General features: G+C 33.4%; 1 protein-coding gene across 6 annotated transcripts in view; it reads left to right on the top strand.

Annotated features, from left to right (window-relative positions):
* LOC126858902 (beta-1,4-N-acetylgalactosaminyltransferase bre-4-like) overlaps window positions 1–17,617 on the top strand; it is a 100,112-nt gene extending 82,495 nt beyond the window's left edge. For all 6 annotated transcript variants that reach the window (XM_050609618.1, XM_050609607.1, XM_050609597.1 and 3 more), the window contains 5 exons: window positions 2,169–2,428; window positions 3,100–3,336; window positions 11,307–11,490; window positions 11,752–11,970; window positions 12,071–17,617. In XM_050609618.1, coding sequence (XP_050465575.1) covers window positions 2,169–2,428; window positions 3,100–3,336; window positions 11,307–11,490; window positions 11,752–11,970; window positions 12,071–12,209 — 1,039 coding nt within the window. In that variant the 3' untranslated portion in view covers window positions 12,210–17,617. The remainder of the gene's footprint in view (window positions 1–2,168; window positions 2,429–3,099; window positions 3,337–11,306; window positions 11,491–11,751; window positions 11,971–12,070) is intronic.
* Window positions 17,618–17,735: the final 118 nt, after the last annotated feature.

The following is a 17,735-nucleotide window of genomic DNA, read 5'->3' as shown; positions in this document are numbered from 1 at the left end:
TTGTCACTGACATTCCTGTCGCGCTGTCTCGTAATTTTGCCCAAATTCCGGTGCATGAGTTTGAAGGAGGAAGGGAAAAGGAAGAGAGGGACGTTAGATCACGGTTTGCAGTCGCAACGGTGGCCGGCGGCGATTCCGGAAATTGCAACTGCAAGCGGACCGAATCGTAAACTCGGGAAACTCGCTGACGTTCTCTCGCGAGAAGAGAGAGAAAAACGAGGCAGGAAGTAAACGAAAGGAGATCCTATGTGAATTAAGTTCGTCGTAATCTCTTGCCGCGGTCTTTTGCGTTTGTCGTAAACTTTAAGTGAATTAAACTGTAGGAGCAGCAATGCTGACTTGTCGGAAATTCATCGTGTTCATATCGAGATATCGAGTGTCTATTTTAACGTTCATAATAAAAGAAAAAAGTCGGGACAATTTGCTAAAAAAAATTGGTCTACACTTTCTGACTAAATAAATGAGACGAAATGTTTTTTCCTTGCGAAGTAGCCCATAACTGAAAAAAAAAAAATATTTTTCAAAAATCCTTCAATATATTTTATAATCAGAAAATAGTTTTATTTGGAATGATCAATAATACTATTTTTTTTTAATACAAACAGAGAGAGAGAGAGAGAGAGAGAGAAAAATTAAAAATCTAATTTGTCTTAATCTGGCTTGAAGGTTTAAGATCTCTCTCTGTTTTTCCATCTCTCTTAGGTTTTAAGATTTTAAGCCCCAGAATAGAGACTCCTAGACCTAAAATTGAAGAAAGTGCAAAAGTGCACTAAACGCCCGTAGCACGAGAAAATCGCTTTTAAAGTTCGAGGACGTACCATCGCATGAAATTTTCTAAAAAGTCTACGCCGAGAGGGGTCGAGCATTTTTTGCAAGATCAATGAGGGAAACGAGTTGGATAGGTCGGCATCCGTTTTAATTTTGAAATTCTGCGAGTAAATCATTTCAGATGTATCATCGTCGTTTTGATTTTTCACTAACGGCTTTAATGGCTTTATTTAATCGGCTTCTCTTTCTTGATCGACGGACGCAATCATATTAATTACGCTGTCGGGTATTTTTCTCTTGGCTCAATAAATACATTTATGTGTGTATTTATTCTTTTATAAATATTTTTCTATTTTAGTCAAATATTTAACTCAAATTTCGACGGCATCAGAGTTTGGTTGTAAAAGTTTTGCAATCATAAGTCATACATTTAAAGTAGATATTAAACATTTTTTAATTAGCTTCTGTCAGTAAATAATTATTGCAATTTTTGGTATTTTGAAAATTTTTGGGCCATCTTAAGTAAGTGCTCTCTATAAAGCAGAAAATTTGAAAAATGTAATATACATGATATATTTGACATAGATTAAACTATACTATGTGATTTAAGAAATATATACATAACATTTCTCTTTGCTTCATTTTTGTGTTTCATATAAGATTTCACAACTCATATGTGATTTATAAGCTAAAATAATATTTCTAACAAAAACAGAAGATACCTTTACGCGAATGCATTTTATACTTATTATTTTTTGCAAATATAGATATAGTTAAAGAGTATCTTGATTGAAGGAGATTCTTTCTAAGATCAAGCTAATATGCTGTATATCCTGCAATCTTATGGAATAATTGTGTGTTTTGAAACTAATTGGAATGACATTATCGTAGCACCTGATAAAAGATGCGCTCTTCAAGACACGAATCGTAATCGCGATTAGACAGTCAATCGGCTCTCTAATCGCCAGACAGCTGTCTCGATTATGGAAGACATTGCACAGTCAGCCTCGTAATAGCTGCTGCGACGTGCCGCAATCGATAGATAATTGGCTCTCGGATGTATATACGCGTTGTGTGCAAGGCGATGTCTCTCGCGAACATTAATTCTGGAGTTCCTAACGCTCGCCTATTAGTATTAATATACAGTTTTTACGCCTAAGGTCAGACGCGATACCGATGTGCGGAAAAAAAAAATTGAAATATGCTGCATAAATTGAGCGACGATTATGTAAATCTTATCAACGCGTTTACGCAAATTACACCGGTAAGTAGCTACTTTACGCGAATGACGCTATGACAATTTACATGCGTAACTTGCTTGTAAATTTTGTATATTTAATTTTTCACGCTTTTTTGTATTAATATATTTTTTATGTTCTTTTTTTGCGTGCTTGTTACAGATACGCGGATCGCTCGTATAGGACCCATCCGCGCGGCCTCATCATATACGGTCCGGCAACCGCGGTGCCGAACTTAATAGGGGGTGGCAATGTATCCTCGACAACGATACTCTCAATACTGGCCAAGGGCCTATCGAATTCGTCCAGATTCGAGCCCGTGCCGACTAGAAATCTGGTCGGAGCCGCGCGAGAACTTCCGGTGGCGAACGCGACTAATAATACGACCATGCCACGATGTCCCCTCATCCCACCGAATTTGGGTAAGTCTGCAAAGATCGATATAGAGATCCCATTGCGAGAGTTGATATTCTCTCTTTTTATTAAGATTATGATTTGTATAAAGGATTTTAATATGCCAGAGAAAATGGAATAATGTTCTGGTGAATTAAAAAATAATATTGAGTACAGCTACATAAATCAGTTTGTATGCTTGAATTCTGCTTTATATGGAATTCTATTGAAAGTCTCTTGGAATGCATTTTGCATTCGTAAGATTGAGAAGTTTATCTCTATTCAGGACTGTACTAATACTTCTGGCATTCATAGAATTGGTCTTTAATTTAGTTAATGATTCAATATCTTTTTTTTCCCCAAACTGTAATAGCTCGGAAAATAAATGGAAATTTCTAATTAATTAATGTAATGACTAAATATGAATTTGTCAAAAAAAAAATATTGAATAAGGAAAATTGTTTGAAAATATTGCAAGCAGAAATCTACTAAAAATTTATTAATTATTGTTCGATTTTCACGTTAAAAATCATAATAACTATTCTCATTACACAAACAGCAAATGCTACAAGTGCAATGCCAACAAAATCGATTTACGTCTATATAGTATAAATAAAATTTTATATATATTTCTTTTTTAATTATATTTCATTCGGATTATTCTTGCGTTTGCAATTTTTTCTTCTCCTTCTGTCCCCAGTTGGACCGGTGGTTGTTAGTAAGTCACCGCCACCGTTGTCCGAGATGGAGAGGTCATTCATGGAGGTGAAGGCGGGTGGCAGGGGTTGGCCGGCGGATTGCATCGCCAGGCATCGCGTAGCCATAATCATTCCATTCCGCGACCGCCCACAGCATCTGCAGACCCTTCTCTACAATCTGCATCCGATTCTATTGCGCCAGCAGATCGAGTATCAGATCTTCGTGATCGAACAGGAAGGTAAGTTGACTTGGAAACTGCGGTTTCTCGTATCGATCGGAAATACTTTCACATCCTTTGCGACCGCAACATTTTTCGACAGACAAGTCGATAATTATTTTTACACGCGTATTATCAGTTTCATAAATCTTTACACACGATTTTAATATCATTTCAATTAAATATATGGAATAAATAATATTGAAATTAATAAATTATAAATCTCCTCGTAGATCTTTCTTGAATAATTTCGGTTTAAAAAGAATCGAATCGTCGTGCTACTTCGACGATATTTCAGCGTATCGCTGAAACGGTGAATTCTTATTTGCCAGCCGATACGAACAGACGTGCGCATTCCATTCTATTCCTATAGTATCTTCCAGAGAGCACATGGTTTGTTTCCGCGGAGCGAATATAAACGTACGATTTTCCCGAGCTTCTCTTCGCCGGCACCGTTGGTGCGTGTAAGCCGATGCTTCGCTACGATTTATTGCCGTCTAGCGGACGTTCCTCTTGCCTGCGTATTTTCCTGCTTGTCTCTCGGAACGGAGACCCTCCTACCGGATGGAAAATGCCGGCGGAGCAAGAGTCACAGGGCGGAAGAGGCTACTTCAAAGTTCTCTTCGTAGAGTCTCTAAGCTCCTCGACTTAAGTTTTAATTAAATTTGTATAAAGGTCCTCTTTCTTTTTTTCTCTTTTTCTTTCTCTCTCTCTCTCTCCGTCTCTGACATCTTTCATCAGCTTGAATAATCGATCGATCAACGCGAACGTTTTTGAGCAAAACCACACGAAATAATTCCACCGGTTATTTTTTAATAAAATTTTTAAATGTCTTTCTTTAATTCATCTTTATTTAATCGATCAACGCGCTGCGGATTGTTTCTGTCAGTCTGTCAGCGGATTGTTTGCTTAACAGCATGAGGATATGTTTTCGCGAAAACATCTCCCTCCAATATCGGCCTTACATCGTAGTTACATTCCTACAATCTTAATTATAAAGTCTGTTATGAGCTGCTTTACGAGATGTTTTGTGACGTGCTCTTAATGTTGATGATTATAAAGCACGACTCTCGTCGTAATTTGAGAAAGAGCTCAAGCATACGAGAATGATAAATATGACATAATAACAAACACATAATAATAATCATTTTTATTTAGATTTACAGAAATAGAAAATTTTTATTTGCGGAATATTTTAGAAATCTTCTTTCACGTACTTTTTATATGTATAATAATAATATATTTATAATATATATACATATATATAACATTTGCAATTAATTTACAAATATTTATAATTAATACAAAAAATATTTGTATTTATATATAATAAATATTTGTACTTATTAAATTATTAATATTTGTATTTATTATTAGTTATTTCTTAAATTATTAACGATTAGTAGAGAAAATTTATACAATTAATATATTATATATAATTATATTCTTATAAATAATTTTTAAGAATGTATATAAATATAAATTTTTCTTTCTTTTTTATCTTAAAGTGATTTATTAAATAATTATTTCCAAAAAATTTAAAGAAGATTATCAGGGAAAATAATATCTTTGGCTGCCATGCAGGATCTATCATTCTCCATTCACCCTAGAAAATGCTATTTATCTTAGATATTGGAGGGTTGCGAGAGAGAAGAGAGGAGCAGGCTTGCAATTTATCTTCATTAAAATTGCGAAACGCTTGACTAAGTTTGTTTACTTACTGCATATGCGAGATGTCAAAATATGACTATGATTAATTTTCTTGTTATTTCATACGGCACTTTTGCATACCTTCGATGTATGTATAATGCACAATGAATTTATGCAATGGAGAAGAAGTTTTATAACGATATGCACAAAATGATTATTAATGGTCCTAATATTTGGTTACCTGATATTTGATTGGAAAATTGATTGTTTTTAAATAGATTAAATATATTAAATATATGAAAGATATTAAATATATTAAATATATTTAACTGAAACATAGATTGAGACTTTTATGGAACAACGATTTTAATTCACGTTTCAGAGAGAGTTGAACGTACCATATATTATATGTGAAATAATTTATGAAAATTATATCATACTGTTATTGCTTCTTTGTATTTATAATCATGTAATCCCTCCGAAGTAAATGGAAGGAGGATTCTTCGCCGAGTTCTTTCATTCAATTCTTCGTGGGGTTATTTCAATCGGATCGCTATTATGCTGTAATGGCGTTAATTTACGACAGATCGCCGGGCAATGAATTCTCGCGATAATTTAACGAAGATGATATTTCACCGCGCCGGTACGATTAATTACGGCGAAACAGCAACTATTTATTATCGCCGTTGCTGCGCGCGAGCTTGAGAAAATACGCCGAACTGTTATTCACTGTCAAGCTGCTTTGCCCGAAGACCTCACGTAAGTCAGGCTTAAGTGCTATCTAATCCTTGAATTTGAGGAACCAACTGTCGTTTTCCCGCGTTTTCCGCAATGCAGTAATATTAAGGATACATCGACGACACGTCGATTCACACAAATTCATATACAGAAAAATTCAAACTTATAATACATAAATTTTTATATTTTAATCTAAATTCATAATAAAGTGTATTGCGCAATATTTTTAACAGTTTAAATAATTGAAGATTTTAGTGTAAGGATCTAGTTCACCTTTCAAGAGTTTGAAAGAAAAAAAAAAATCTAAATTAAATAGAAGTCTTTCTCTGATAAGAATGAAAAATAAAAATTACCGGATGAAAGAGTAAAATTTGTTGGTAATGAAAAAGTAGCTTTCATATTTAGTGCAAAAGTAGCATTGCAATAAAGTATTGCAGTAAATGAGATTGCTATTATATGTACACCTTTTTTGTAATGAATATCATCTGCATCGCACAGAGATACATTTTAAGCAAGATTATCTTTTAACTTATCAAAGATATTGATGATATTAAAATTTATCGAGTCATTTATTTCAAGACAAACAAGCATAAAAAAATTTAATTCTATTAATAGAATTTTTTAATTCTAATCGAATATGTCAATTTACAACAAAGAGCATTCTTTTGAAGTAGTTACATCCTTTTAAAGTAATTTTACATATAAGATTGAATCGAGTTATATGATACTACTATTTACTTTAGTACTGTATCTATAAGTTTGCTATCTCTTGAAAGTACAGCCGCATAATCGCATCAGAAAATGATCCGGTCGAATCCTGATTTTCGCTTACGGCACGAATACCGTTACTATTCGTATATGTGTAAAGTCACGATCATTTGTCAAGTCGATCTTAGAGATACTTAGATCACTCATTTGTCAAGAAGACGATGCATTGATACATAAAAATATCAACTATCGAGATTTTAAATGTAATAAACCGTATATATAAAAATATAAAGTTATAACTGCTTATAAGAGAAAATATAAAATAAAAAATAACAAAAAATAATATTAAAATAATGAAAAATAGTAAATATAATATTGATTTTTTCAGTATATATGAAATATTTCTCAGGGGATATTCTTTTTTCGGATTTATTTTTACTCTCCTTTTCTTTCTTTCTCTACTTTGATTTTTTTATATAAATTTTTTATGTGGTATTTTTATGTGGTATTTATTCTTAAAATTATTCGAAATTGCTTTTATTTGCATGAAACGAGTGTGTGAATCCTATAATGTATCATAGCGCGGAAAAATCTATTTGTAACATGCACAAGTCGAAGGAATATTAATGTGTATGTGTGTATGCATGAATTAAGATAGTTTTAATTGTCCCAAATGAGTTGGACACGGTCGCACTCGGTCGCAATTTAGAAATTCAAATTCCGAACTCCTTTCTCTATCTATTCGTCTCTTCTCTACACTTCGGGATTAAAGCGGAGTCAGCCACTGATTACTTCGCTTTTGCATAATTAGTACCGTGTTGAATATTTATCGTATCGACTCGCGTGGGGACCATCTAGAGGATCGGAGCGAAATCGCGACAGTCGTTTCCAGTAAGCGCGATCGAACGACTACGGACGGATCAGGAAATTAGATTCATGACGTACTTCCCTCTGGCCCGAACAAAATCAATTTCTCGATACGGGATAAGAGTTCGGAGAGGATGTTACAGAGATGAGAGAAGTTTCCGTCGGAAATGTTAATCTCTCGCACGTTTTCTCGATATTTCATTATTATATTTCTCATTTGTTTCAAGATACATAAATATACATAAAGATAGTAAAATATTCATTTTTTGTATAATTTTTAAATTTTTCTAAAAGTAGATAATTCAATGATAATTAATATTAATATTTAAAATAATAAAATAATGCGAAAAATTGTGAATAAATATAACATTTAACATTAGATGTAGATTGATATTAGCTTTGGATGGATATATTTAGACAGATAAGTTTAAATTATTGCCATCTGAATAAAACATTTGCACACACACGTGTTTAATCATCATCTAATATCACAAATATCATGATTTTGCGAAATGGAAATGCAGGCAAAAGGGGGAGAGGATATTCTTCGTGAATGTCTGTTACCGGAAAAGAGACAAGATCCTTGAGACACACATCTCTCGCGGACAAACGCAGTTAGTTGCACCTGTCGCGGCGGCTCCAGGCATTCTCTCGCGCGATTCAGAATCCGCCCATTAATATTGCTTGGCTAGAACCTTGTCGGAAACATGAACGTGCATTCGTTCGAGAAAGACCCTTATTATCGTAACTATCGTCCAGGTTCTTATTATCGTATACAATCATTAAGAGCGATGTGTTCGTCCGGTCTTCGATATCAAGGAAATCCGTTCACTCTCTCCGTCATTCGCGGAGCAGGATGTTCGTTAAGCTCTATACTTACAAGCAGGAATGCAATCGATCTTTTTTTGCGTGGACGAAATGGTGGGAAAAGTAGACAAGGATAACTCCCAGGCACCGAAGCTCATCTTAGATAATCTATTATAAATTTGCGACAAAATTCGCGACAGAATTCTATTTATAATTTTACTTGTCGTAAGGAAAATATTTTAAGAAATACTTACGTATACAATATATACATATATATATATATAATCTTTAGATTTTATAATAGCTTTAGAAAAATGTTTCCCTTTAATTGCTGCTCGTTTGCGCTATTCTGGAAAATTATCATGTCTTGTTATTAAAAATTCTAATCGTCAAATGATAAATATGTTTATAATTAATTGATATTACTATTTTGTGGAATTATTTTGTTCTTGAACTGTCGAATAATAAACTATAATGTTATCACTACATTTGATTTGTCGAGCTGCATGTATACATACATATGATATACTGGACAGAGGAAAATACGATGAGATATTTCAGGAATTTAAATATACGCCAGAGATACAGACAGACGCCCTTTCACACTTTGAATAAGCGTGGCAGTGCATAATGTTATATCGCAGACACAATTCTTTCGGGCGAATAAATAAGCGACGTCTTCACGAAAGCGGATATGGAAATGAATTGAGCTTGTTGGAAGAGCTACCTGTCGAGACAAGATACTCATTCAGATGGTACTCTTCATTAGTATTTATTAGAATTGCAAGAAGAGAGCCTATTGCGAGCGAGGTATATTAATAAACGGCCCGTCGTCTTTCATCGTCGTGCCGCAGTTGCATTCTCTTGACGTAATAATTATGCGACGAAAGTAGTGATGAATTGACGGAAACGGAAGACAAAGGCAATGTAGTTTCGTATTTTGTGATAGGATTATTCAATAGAGCGTCATATTTTAATTAAGAAATCAACTGTGATTGTATTTAATTGTGAAACGAATTAATTAGTCGCGTATAATCTGAGTCAAGATGGACGATGTTGAATTAAATAGCGATATGCGCTTGCAATTAAACGTTTTAAAAAATAATTCTAATATACACAATATATAATATAAATTTAAGAAGAAAAAATTTATTTCAGTAGAATGTTCTTGCAAAATGCTCGCGCAATTTTGTATCAAAAAATTATATTTGAGTAATAAAAATTCTGTCGAGAAAAACAGATAATAATACACAATGACAGATGACAGATAAAAACATATAATGATATATCTTTTTTCTCGGCTAAATTGCACGTCGCGTCGCTTCCATCATTTGCGTTTCTACTTCGTCAAGAAGCGTAATTGTACAACGTCTCTTTCAGGACGCGAATAACAATGTGACGGCGTCGCAAATAGACGAGGAAAACCGTTTCGTAACAAACACCATTAGATCGCTTGACATTTACATTTTTTAGATCGAAACCATCTCTTTCGCGCTCCTGCGCGGATGAATTTCCATTTCTCCCCGTTGCGAAATTGTTTGCTGCACCTGCGTCCTTTTATCGTCATCCACCATCCCCGTATTCCGCGCCCCCGTCCGTCCTTGCCATCCTCTTTTATCATATCCCTTTTTATTTCGTCGCCAACGTGATATAAAGAAATACCTAAAATACCTGGAATAAACTTGCGCCGCGACACTTTTCTCCGAGATCGAGAAAAACAAGACTGTTTATATCTCCGTCTTGCATACATTTGGCGAACGCTCCGCCGAGGTCTTTGGCCTTCTCGTGACCTCCCCTTTATTCTCCTCATGTGTCTCCATATATAACGGTCGTTCAAGAGATTCGATCGAGCGCGAGGTTTATTCAGCCAATAATAATCGATAACGGACGGGAGAGATGCAGCCAGCAGCTTTGAGAGCATTAGCCTTTGCCTCTTCGTTCTTTGAGAAGGATCTTGCTAGGTCTCGTAATTATTTTCAAATAAACGGGTAGTAGACGACGCCGTTAGATCTAGGTTCCTTCTAGCGTTCTCAGTACGCTCTTTTGCTTCCTTCTTCCGCACAAAGCACATACAACGCGTTCCGCATTCGGGAAATTTAATCTACGAATCCTTTATGCAATTTAGCACGTAACAAATGTTAACAGAAACGTAGATTAATTTATATATATATATATATATATGCACACACACACACACACACACACACACATTCTAGTAATTGAAATATATTTTTATTAAAGATTATTTTATGAGAAAGAGAGAGAGAGAGAGAGAGAGAGAAATAATCTCTAATATAAATTAACTTAAAAAATAAAGTTATCTCCGCGCACTCGAGCTTATTCTAATATTTAATTATGAATCTTAGCTCAGGAAGATGAAGATGACAAGAAATATGAAGAAAATTTGTTCCAAAGTTGTTCCCTATGTGTGGATCCACTTTTGTTCGTGACACCCAAACAAACGCGAAGATAGATAAGACGCGAAACTTTTAATTGACACCAGATGACTTACGTCAAACATCGCTATTTCATCAAGCCTTGCAAAGCAGCAGCCTTAAACTTACTGAAATTTATACGCGCACTTTCCTGGAAAAGATCAGAACTTCCTTCGGCTTTTAAACAAGTCTGTTATAGAGCTATATTGTCAAGAAAGTTTTTTTTTTCCAAGATACAGATTATTTGCAGTCGAGAACAACTTTGATTACAGTATATTGAATTAATTGGCGTTCATAAATTAAAAAGCACTTAAAAGTTCACTAAATGCTTGGTTAAATTTGTTTAACAATGGAATATTTTTGATTAAAGAGTTAATAAATTTTTATTCGCGAACGTTGATTATTTTGGCTAATTGCGATTTATTAAAGAAATTTTTTACTTTTAGTAAGGAAATTATTTCAATTCATTCTTTTTTCATATCTACTTTCCGAAAATTAAATAAATATTAATAACTTAAAATTTCGAATATTCAAGAGTTTGAAATAAAATATATTGATTTATTCTCAAAATATTATATAATTAGAATTTTTTAAGCAATTAAAAAATTTGATTTTTCTAAGAGAAGAAAATCTTGATTTTTGTTTTTCTTTTCTAGACTGCCGAATTATATCAAATTAATTTTATTTATTATCTTTGCGACAAATTTAAGTATCTACTTGTAAAAGATTATATTATAATTCTATTATAAAGTATCATACTATTTAGCCATGTCGTTCTGTCCTCAGGTACCGGAGCCTTTAATCGAGCAATGCTTATGAATGTTGGCTACGTAGAGGCTCTAAAAGAAAGAACCTTTGACTGTTTCATCTTTCATGATGTTGACCTACTTCCGGAGGACGATAGAAATTTGTACACCTGTCCCGAGCAGCCCAGACACATGTCGGTCGCAGTGGACAAATTTAAGTACAGGTGAAAGCACAATCTTTCGCATTTCTCTCGTATTTTTCTGCCAATTTTATATAAATAAAGATATAAAATATAGTTAATTATATATAGATCTTAAATATGTATAATAAAATTAAAGTTTAAATAAATGAAGTAAATTTAATTTTTTAAATATATGTATGAATTAGATATATAACACACATATTCTATTTGGCACAAGATAAAATTTTTTTTTTTTTTTTTGAGAAAATCTGTTTTTAATATTTTCAAGTGTTCGTTCCTCAGATTACCTTATGCCGATCTCTTTGGCGGTGTATCCGCAATGTCGCGCGAACACTTCCAATTGGTGAATGGCTTCAGCAATGTTTTCTGGGGCTGGGGCGGCGAGGACGACGATATGGCGAATCGCATCAAGGCTCATGGCCTGCATATCTCGCGTTATCCGGCAAACGTTGCGCGCTATAAGATGCTCACGCACAAGAAGGAGAAGGCCAATCCGAAGAGGTGAGTCGAAAAGAAGTCAACATCTTTTATCAATTATTAAGGAGATATAATTAACTTTCTAATATCATTGTGGTAAATACTTATACTTATTGTTTGGCAGGTATGAGTTCCTGAAAACAGGCAAAAAGAGGTTTTCCACTGACGGGCTAGCCAACCTGCAGTACGAGTTGAGTGATAAGCGGAAGCCAAAATTGTACACGTGGCTCTTGGTGAGACTGACGCCGCCACAGCCCAGCTGATGGCTACCCTGGCTCGGTTGAAGGCTCCTACGCGCCAAGTTTACCCCTAGTAGCAAGATCAATACGATCGTGTTGCGAGAACGCTCTCTGGAGCTTGCATTTCATCAATGAAACAATATCAAAGACAAAAATCATTCGCGCAAAATATGTTTGCAAGAGAAGCGTAGCGTTCCTCTTGCATGGAAATACCAATTCATTGACGAAAAGACGAGGTTCCGAATGCATCGATTATTTGTATTCTTAACTGATCTAACTGCAGACATTTATGGTACGCTCGATACATAATGCGATTGAAAGTAAGAAGCTCGAGTAATGAGTAATGAAAAAAAATGAGAATAATGAGGAACATTCTATAAGATTTCATAATCTTTAATTAAAAGAGATGCCATATAATGATATGACCTCTCTGTATTTAAAATCTCCAATTATTCTTACGCCATCCATGTTTTATCGGAGATTTTGATATTTCTTGCCTTCGATCAAAAAGGTGAGAAAATTAATAAGAAGAAAAAATATGTCATTTGCATACTGTATTATTAAGGAAGATATTCCATAAAATTAAAAGTTTTGAGAAGTTTGGGGCGCACAGGAGACGCTGAAAGATTAATGCGAAACTAGAGCGCAAGTGTTAGGGGTTACGAAGAGGAGAAAAATGCTTTCATATGGGAGTTGTCGAGTATCTTGCCGGTGCGTTGAGAGCCTCGCGCTCAGTTTGTTCCTCCTCCCATGGGAAGAGGATGTTGTTACGTGATATATTTTTATTCCTCATATTTTTTTATCGTGACGATAGGTTAGAGAGCGAGTAGAGAGTAGCATACGAGCTGACGTGCCAAAGGAGAGAATGTGTGTGTGTGTGTATGTATGTATGTATGTGATGTGCGAGAAGTAGCGCGAAAGAGAAAGAAATAGAAAATACGAGGAAAAAGCCGAGAGAATGAGGAGCTCCAGTATCTTTCTTAAAGTCAAGCCACGATATTATAGTATACACAAAGCAAACTATCGTCGCTCGAGGGAACTTTAGAGAGCTTCCACTTTTACGGCTTATATGTCTCCTATTCATCGTTAGACGATCATGCACGGTATGTTGTCTCGTTAGCGAATAGAAAAAAGCAATCCGGAATGAATTAAGAAATCGTACAATAGCCTGCTAATAATGAGTCAACAAGTAATTCGTTTTGAATATTAATGCAATTTGAGAGTTAGCAAAGATGACCTTCCTACTCTCCCGCGTTAACGAGGAACTACCGTATGATATTCTAAAGATAGAGTGGATTAGAGTGCGTAATAAGAGAATATACAGGAGGGAGAATAATGTCGCGGATAAAGTTTCTCGTAAGCTAATCACGCGAGACGTAACGCGAGAGGTTTCGAATAACTTTTCAAGGTCACGTGTCACTCGTTAAACCTTGATCCGAACACGTTCTAAATTCGTAACTTGAGTCCTCAAGGTGGAATTGGAGCTTATTTTTTTACGGAAATGTAAATTATCAGTTAACTTCATTGCGAGGGATTGATTTTTCAGTCAATATGAGCGCGAGCGTTTCATTGTGTGAAATGAAGAAATGGTACTTAATTGTTTGACAGTAAGCGAAAATACACACATTTTGCTCGCGTATACTTACAATTAGATATGAATACTTACAATTAGATATGAAATAGAGTTGCCTATTTGCCTCAAGGTAAGATGTAAGAATTCTTCAATAAGAATGTTATTTTTCTTCCAAGACATGGATTGATTTTCAGACTTAGTTGTAGCAATATCTCAAATAAGCAGTTTCTAACTAACGTCAGACAAATATTTAATTTTAATTTAACCAATTATCAAGTTTTGTAGAAAAGAAAGAGAATCAGAAAGAAATGAAGAATCATTTGAAACAAGAATAAACTTAAGAGAAGTAATCGTACAACTTTAATGAATTCTTGGCTAATAAAACATAAATTATTTTATTAACTCCGATCAACAGTAACTGATATTTATATAATTTGCTCTTAAAATTAACTTCTTTACACAATTAGATAATTATACGTTTCGAAATAACATGAATATATACTACTGAATGTGTGTGATCAAAATCCATTTGGATATACGCGAGACGATAGCGAGCGCAGTCAAGACTTAGAATACACTAACATATCACGTCTTGTCATAGAGCATAGTGAGACATGTGTGAAGCTTCACGTTCATGTGTGGACAAGCATACTTAAGCATTAAGCGCAAACAAGAGCACGGGCTGTGAGTAATGCATCTTTCGGCGGCTAAAAGAATCATGATAAAAGAAGTTTAGGAGGACAGACTCATGATGACGAGCGGTATAATTAACGTTCTTTTCCTTTCGCGTTGCGCAATCAATCGCAATCGATCGATACTTATCCCTCGTCCAAATTCTCCGAATCCATCCAACTGCTTTTTAAAGCTATCCGACTTATTACTTCGCATTTAGCTTTGATAAACTGTGTTAAAATTTTCAACTGAACATTGATCTCAACTTTTTGGCGATAGCAAAATAAACTATGTGTTCTCATATTTTTTTTAGTCAATATAAATGTAATGAAAAAAATATTAACAAATGCGTCTTAATTAATTTAATTTATATGGTTTGCTTTTCTTTTCAAGCGAGAATATCGTAAATGCGAAGTGATAAAGGGATTTTCAGAATTGCTTGAGACAGGATTCAATAGATGTTTGCGTTATACGAAGTGGCACATGCATGAAAATTCCGATCGAAAAAATATGAGATATGCGCGAAATATTGAATATGCGTTAGATACGTTTCTTTTATCACCGTTCCTGTGATTAAACATTCCGATGCTGTTATCCGATATGTAAATATGTAATCAGTTCGTTTTGTTTTTGCGTAATCTGACTTTATCTCCTCGAACATAAAATGAAAATCATTTGAGTTATTACTTATTCTTTTGAAATTGAATATATAAAAGAGATTTTTTTGTTAAAAAATATTAGGAAATATTGCGTACATTCTTAAGAAAAGAAATCGATTAAGAGTTGTGAAAAAAAATGATTTTTAAAATTGCATTAAATAAGAAAAAAGAGAAAAAAATAAAACTATACATACATAACAATTGTTGCTTTTTTGTTGTTTTTTTTATTTGCCTATCCTGTTTTAGTCTTGAAATTTATTATTATTTAATATCAAAGTTAAATTCAATACAGAAATAGTATAAAAAAGAAAAACTTGATAAATAATGAATAAAAATACAAAATATAAAATAATTTTGTGTTTCGATAAAAGACAGGTAACTTTAAACAGAATAAAAAAAAGTCCGAGGAGGATAATTCAGAATAAATCATAGCTAAGATGTAATTTTGTTGAGAGATTTTATAAGAATTAGCTTGAATATTCTTTGTCTCGCGACTTAATAATAATTTGTTACCGAACGAAAATGAAAAACAAGCAGAAGTGAACGTGCAAAGGAAAAACGGTTCGAGATAATATTTCAGTGTAGCTTAAAGAAAACGTTGTATCATATAATATTACTATTATCGAATAATTAAGAATACCTAAGATAATTTAAGACAGAGAAAATAATACAACGTGCTCCCGAAAAAGAAATATAAGTCACAATTTACAGGAGTTAAATTTCATCGATATATTAACTTATAATTATTATTATAATCAAAACAAAATATAATTATAAAATATATATTGTTATATTTTATTCAGTATACTAACAAAATCTCAAATATATACTTTATTAAATTAAATTATTGAAACTATCGTAACTATATAAAAAAATCAGAGTATTATTTATTCCGTTATATTATTATTTATATATTTTTTTTTTTAATTATACTCTATTTCTCGAGCACATTATGCATGATGTGTCGCGTAAAAATAGCCTGATTGCTTTATTTGAGTGTGTATAACAAAAAAAAGGTTTCTTATTTTTCGAGAATCGCAATTGAATTAAGTTTTTTTTTTTTGTATATTTTAAGAATATATGACCGAATTAATTTACGTGACACACTCTCTGTATTGTGAATACGCTAGGCAAATTTGGTGCGTTTGATTGCCGTACGAGAGTTTCGTAGGATACGATCATCCTGTTCTCTTGCATTTTTGCGATTTTGAGAGTTCCCATCGAGAAGACGAGATTTTATACGTATTACTTTACATCTTGTACATGCATTTGTTTTGCGCACATACGGAATATTTTAGAAGGATAATTTATCGAGAGAGAAAGAGAGCGAGAGATAGAGATTATTCTTTTACGATAATAGAGAGAGTTATGTAGTTTTATGCGATAAATTTATTATTATTGTATTGTTATTGTTACGCTAGATTGATAAGAAATCGTTTAGCGTGGAGTGCAATTATTTTTTAATATTTGTCTTTATCGCGAAATTGTGGTTCTCGTACGGCATGTTCGATATTAAACACCAATTTCAGCAGAGACGAGGAGATAGTGATTAGAGATATAAGTATTGCATATAAGGAGTAGTGATTAAGTATTTATATGAGAAGGTAAGCGACAGAATGTATGAGAGAAAAAATGGCGTTTGTAATACAGAGTGTAATGTATTACATATACAATATGTACACGCCGTCTGCCGACGCTTTTAATTAGCGGCAGCATTATATATATACATATATTGCCATCGATAATTAAGCGTCAAGGAATCTTCAAAGCGCGGACACGAGGACTTTTCATATTACTAATCGTAGATTGGATTGTTGACGCGAGATGAGAAAATATTCTACGAATATTTCGAGAAAAAAATCTGTCATTACGAATTTTATAAAAGCGCGTTTGTATAATATTACATAACTATATATAGCAAGGAATTTGTGCAAATCTGTACATATATATCCACCGAAATTCTGAGATTTTTCCAAATATTTTTAGAATTCTTTGGAGGAATTTGTATTTGAATATTCCTCAGAATTATTTCAAAATATTTCAAAAATTCTCAGAATATTTTCTAATCATTCTTATAGTTATAATATTAGGAAACTTTATAGAAATACTATCCATCTTTCTCCCTCGTTAGAGAAAAATTTCTTCTCTAGATGTGCTTGTTTCGCGTCACTAGTCCGAAAGGGATGATTGAGATAGATCCTTCGATTGAAAAAAAAGGATCTATCGTTCAAAAGTAACCATTTTCGATTTTTATAAATCAAAAAATTAAAAAGATAAAAAATTATGAGATATATATATATATATATATATATATATATATATATATATATTATATATGACGACATATAAATTGGCTAAGGAAAAATTATCTAAAAAAGTAATGCAAATAAACACATAAAGTATGGAGATTATCCTCGTGTACGTAATATTTGCTTCTTCTCAACTTACCGGAACATTTGAGAGACTATCTTCCTTCTCACAATTTACATTCGTGATGTATTGGAACAATAAATTTCTGTTAAAGCATATTGCTTTTTTTCTTTGGTACTGCGTATTATCTTATCCTTGCTCGAGAAACAGATCTATATACTTCGATGACTTCTGATCACGCTATTATCTTGTGACAATAATTGTTAGCTTGTGTCA

This window comes from Cataglyphis hispanica, chromosome 1 (genome assembly GCF_021464435.1).
Source record: "Cataglyphis hispanica isolate Lineage 1 chromosome 1, ULB_Chis1_1.0, whole genome shotgun sequence".
NCBI lineage: Eukaryota > Metazoa > Arthropoda > Insecta > Hymenoptera > Formicidae > Cataglyphis > Cataglyphis hispanica.
The sequence above is the reverse complement of the archived record's forward strand: the minus strand, read 5'-3'. Positions and strand labels throughout refer to the sequence as shown.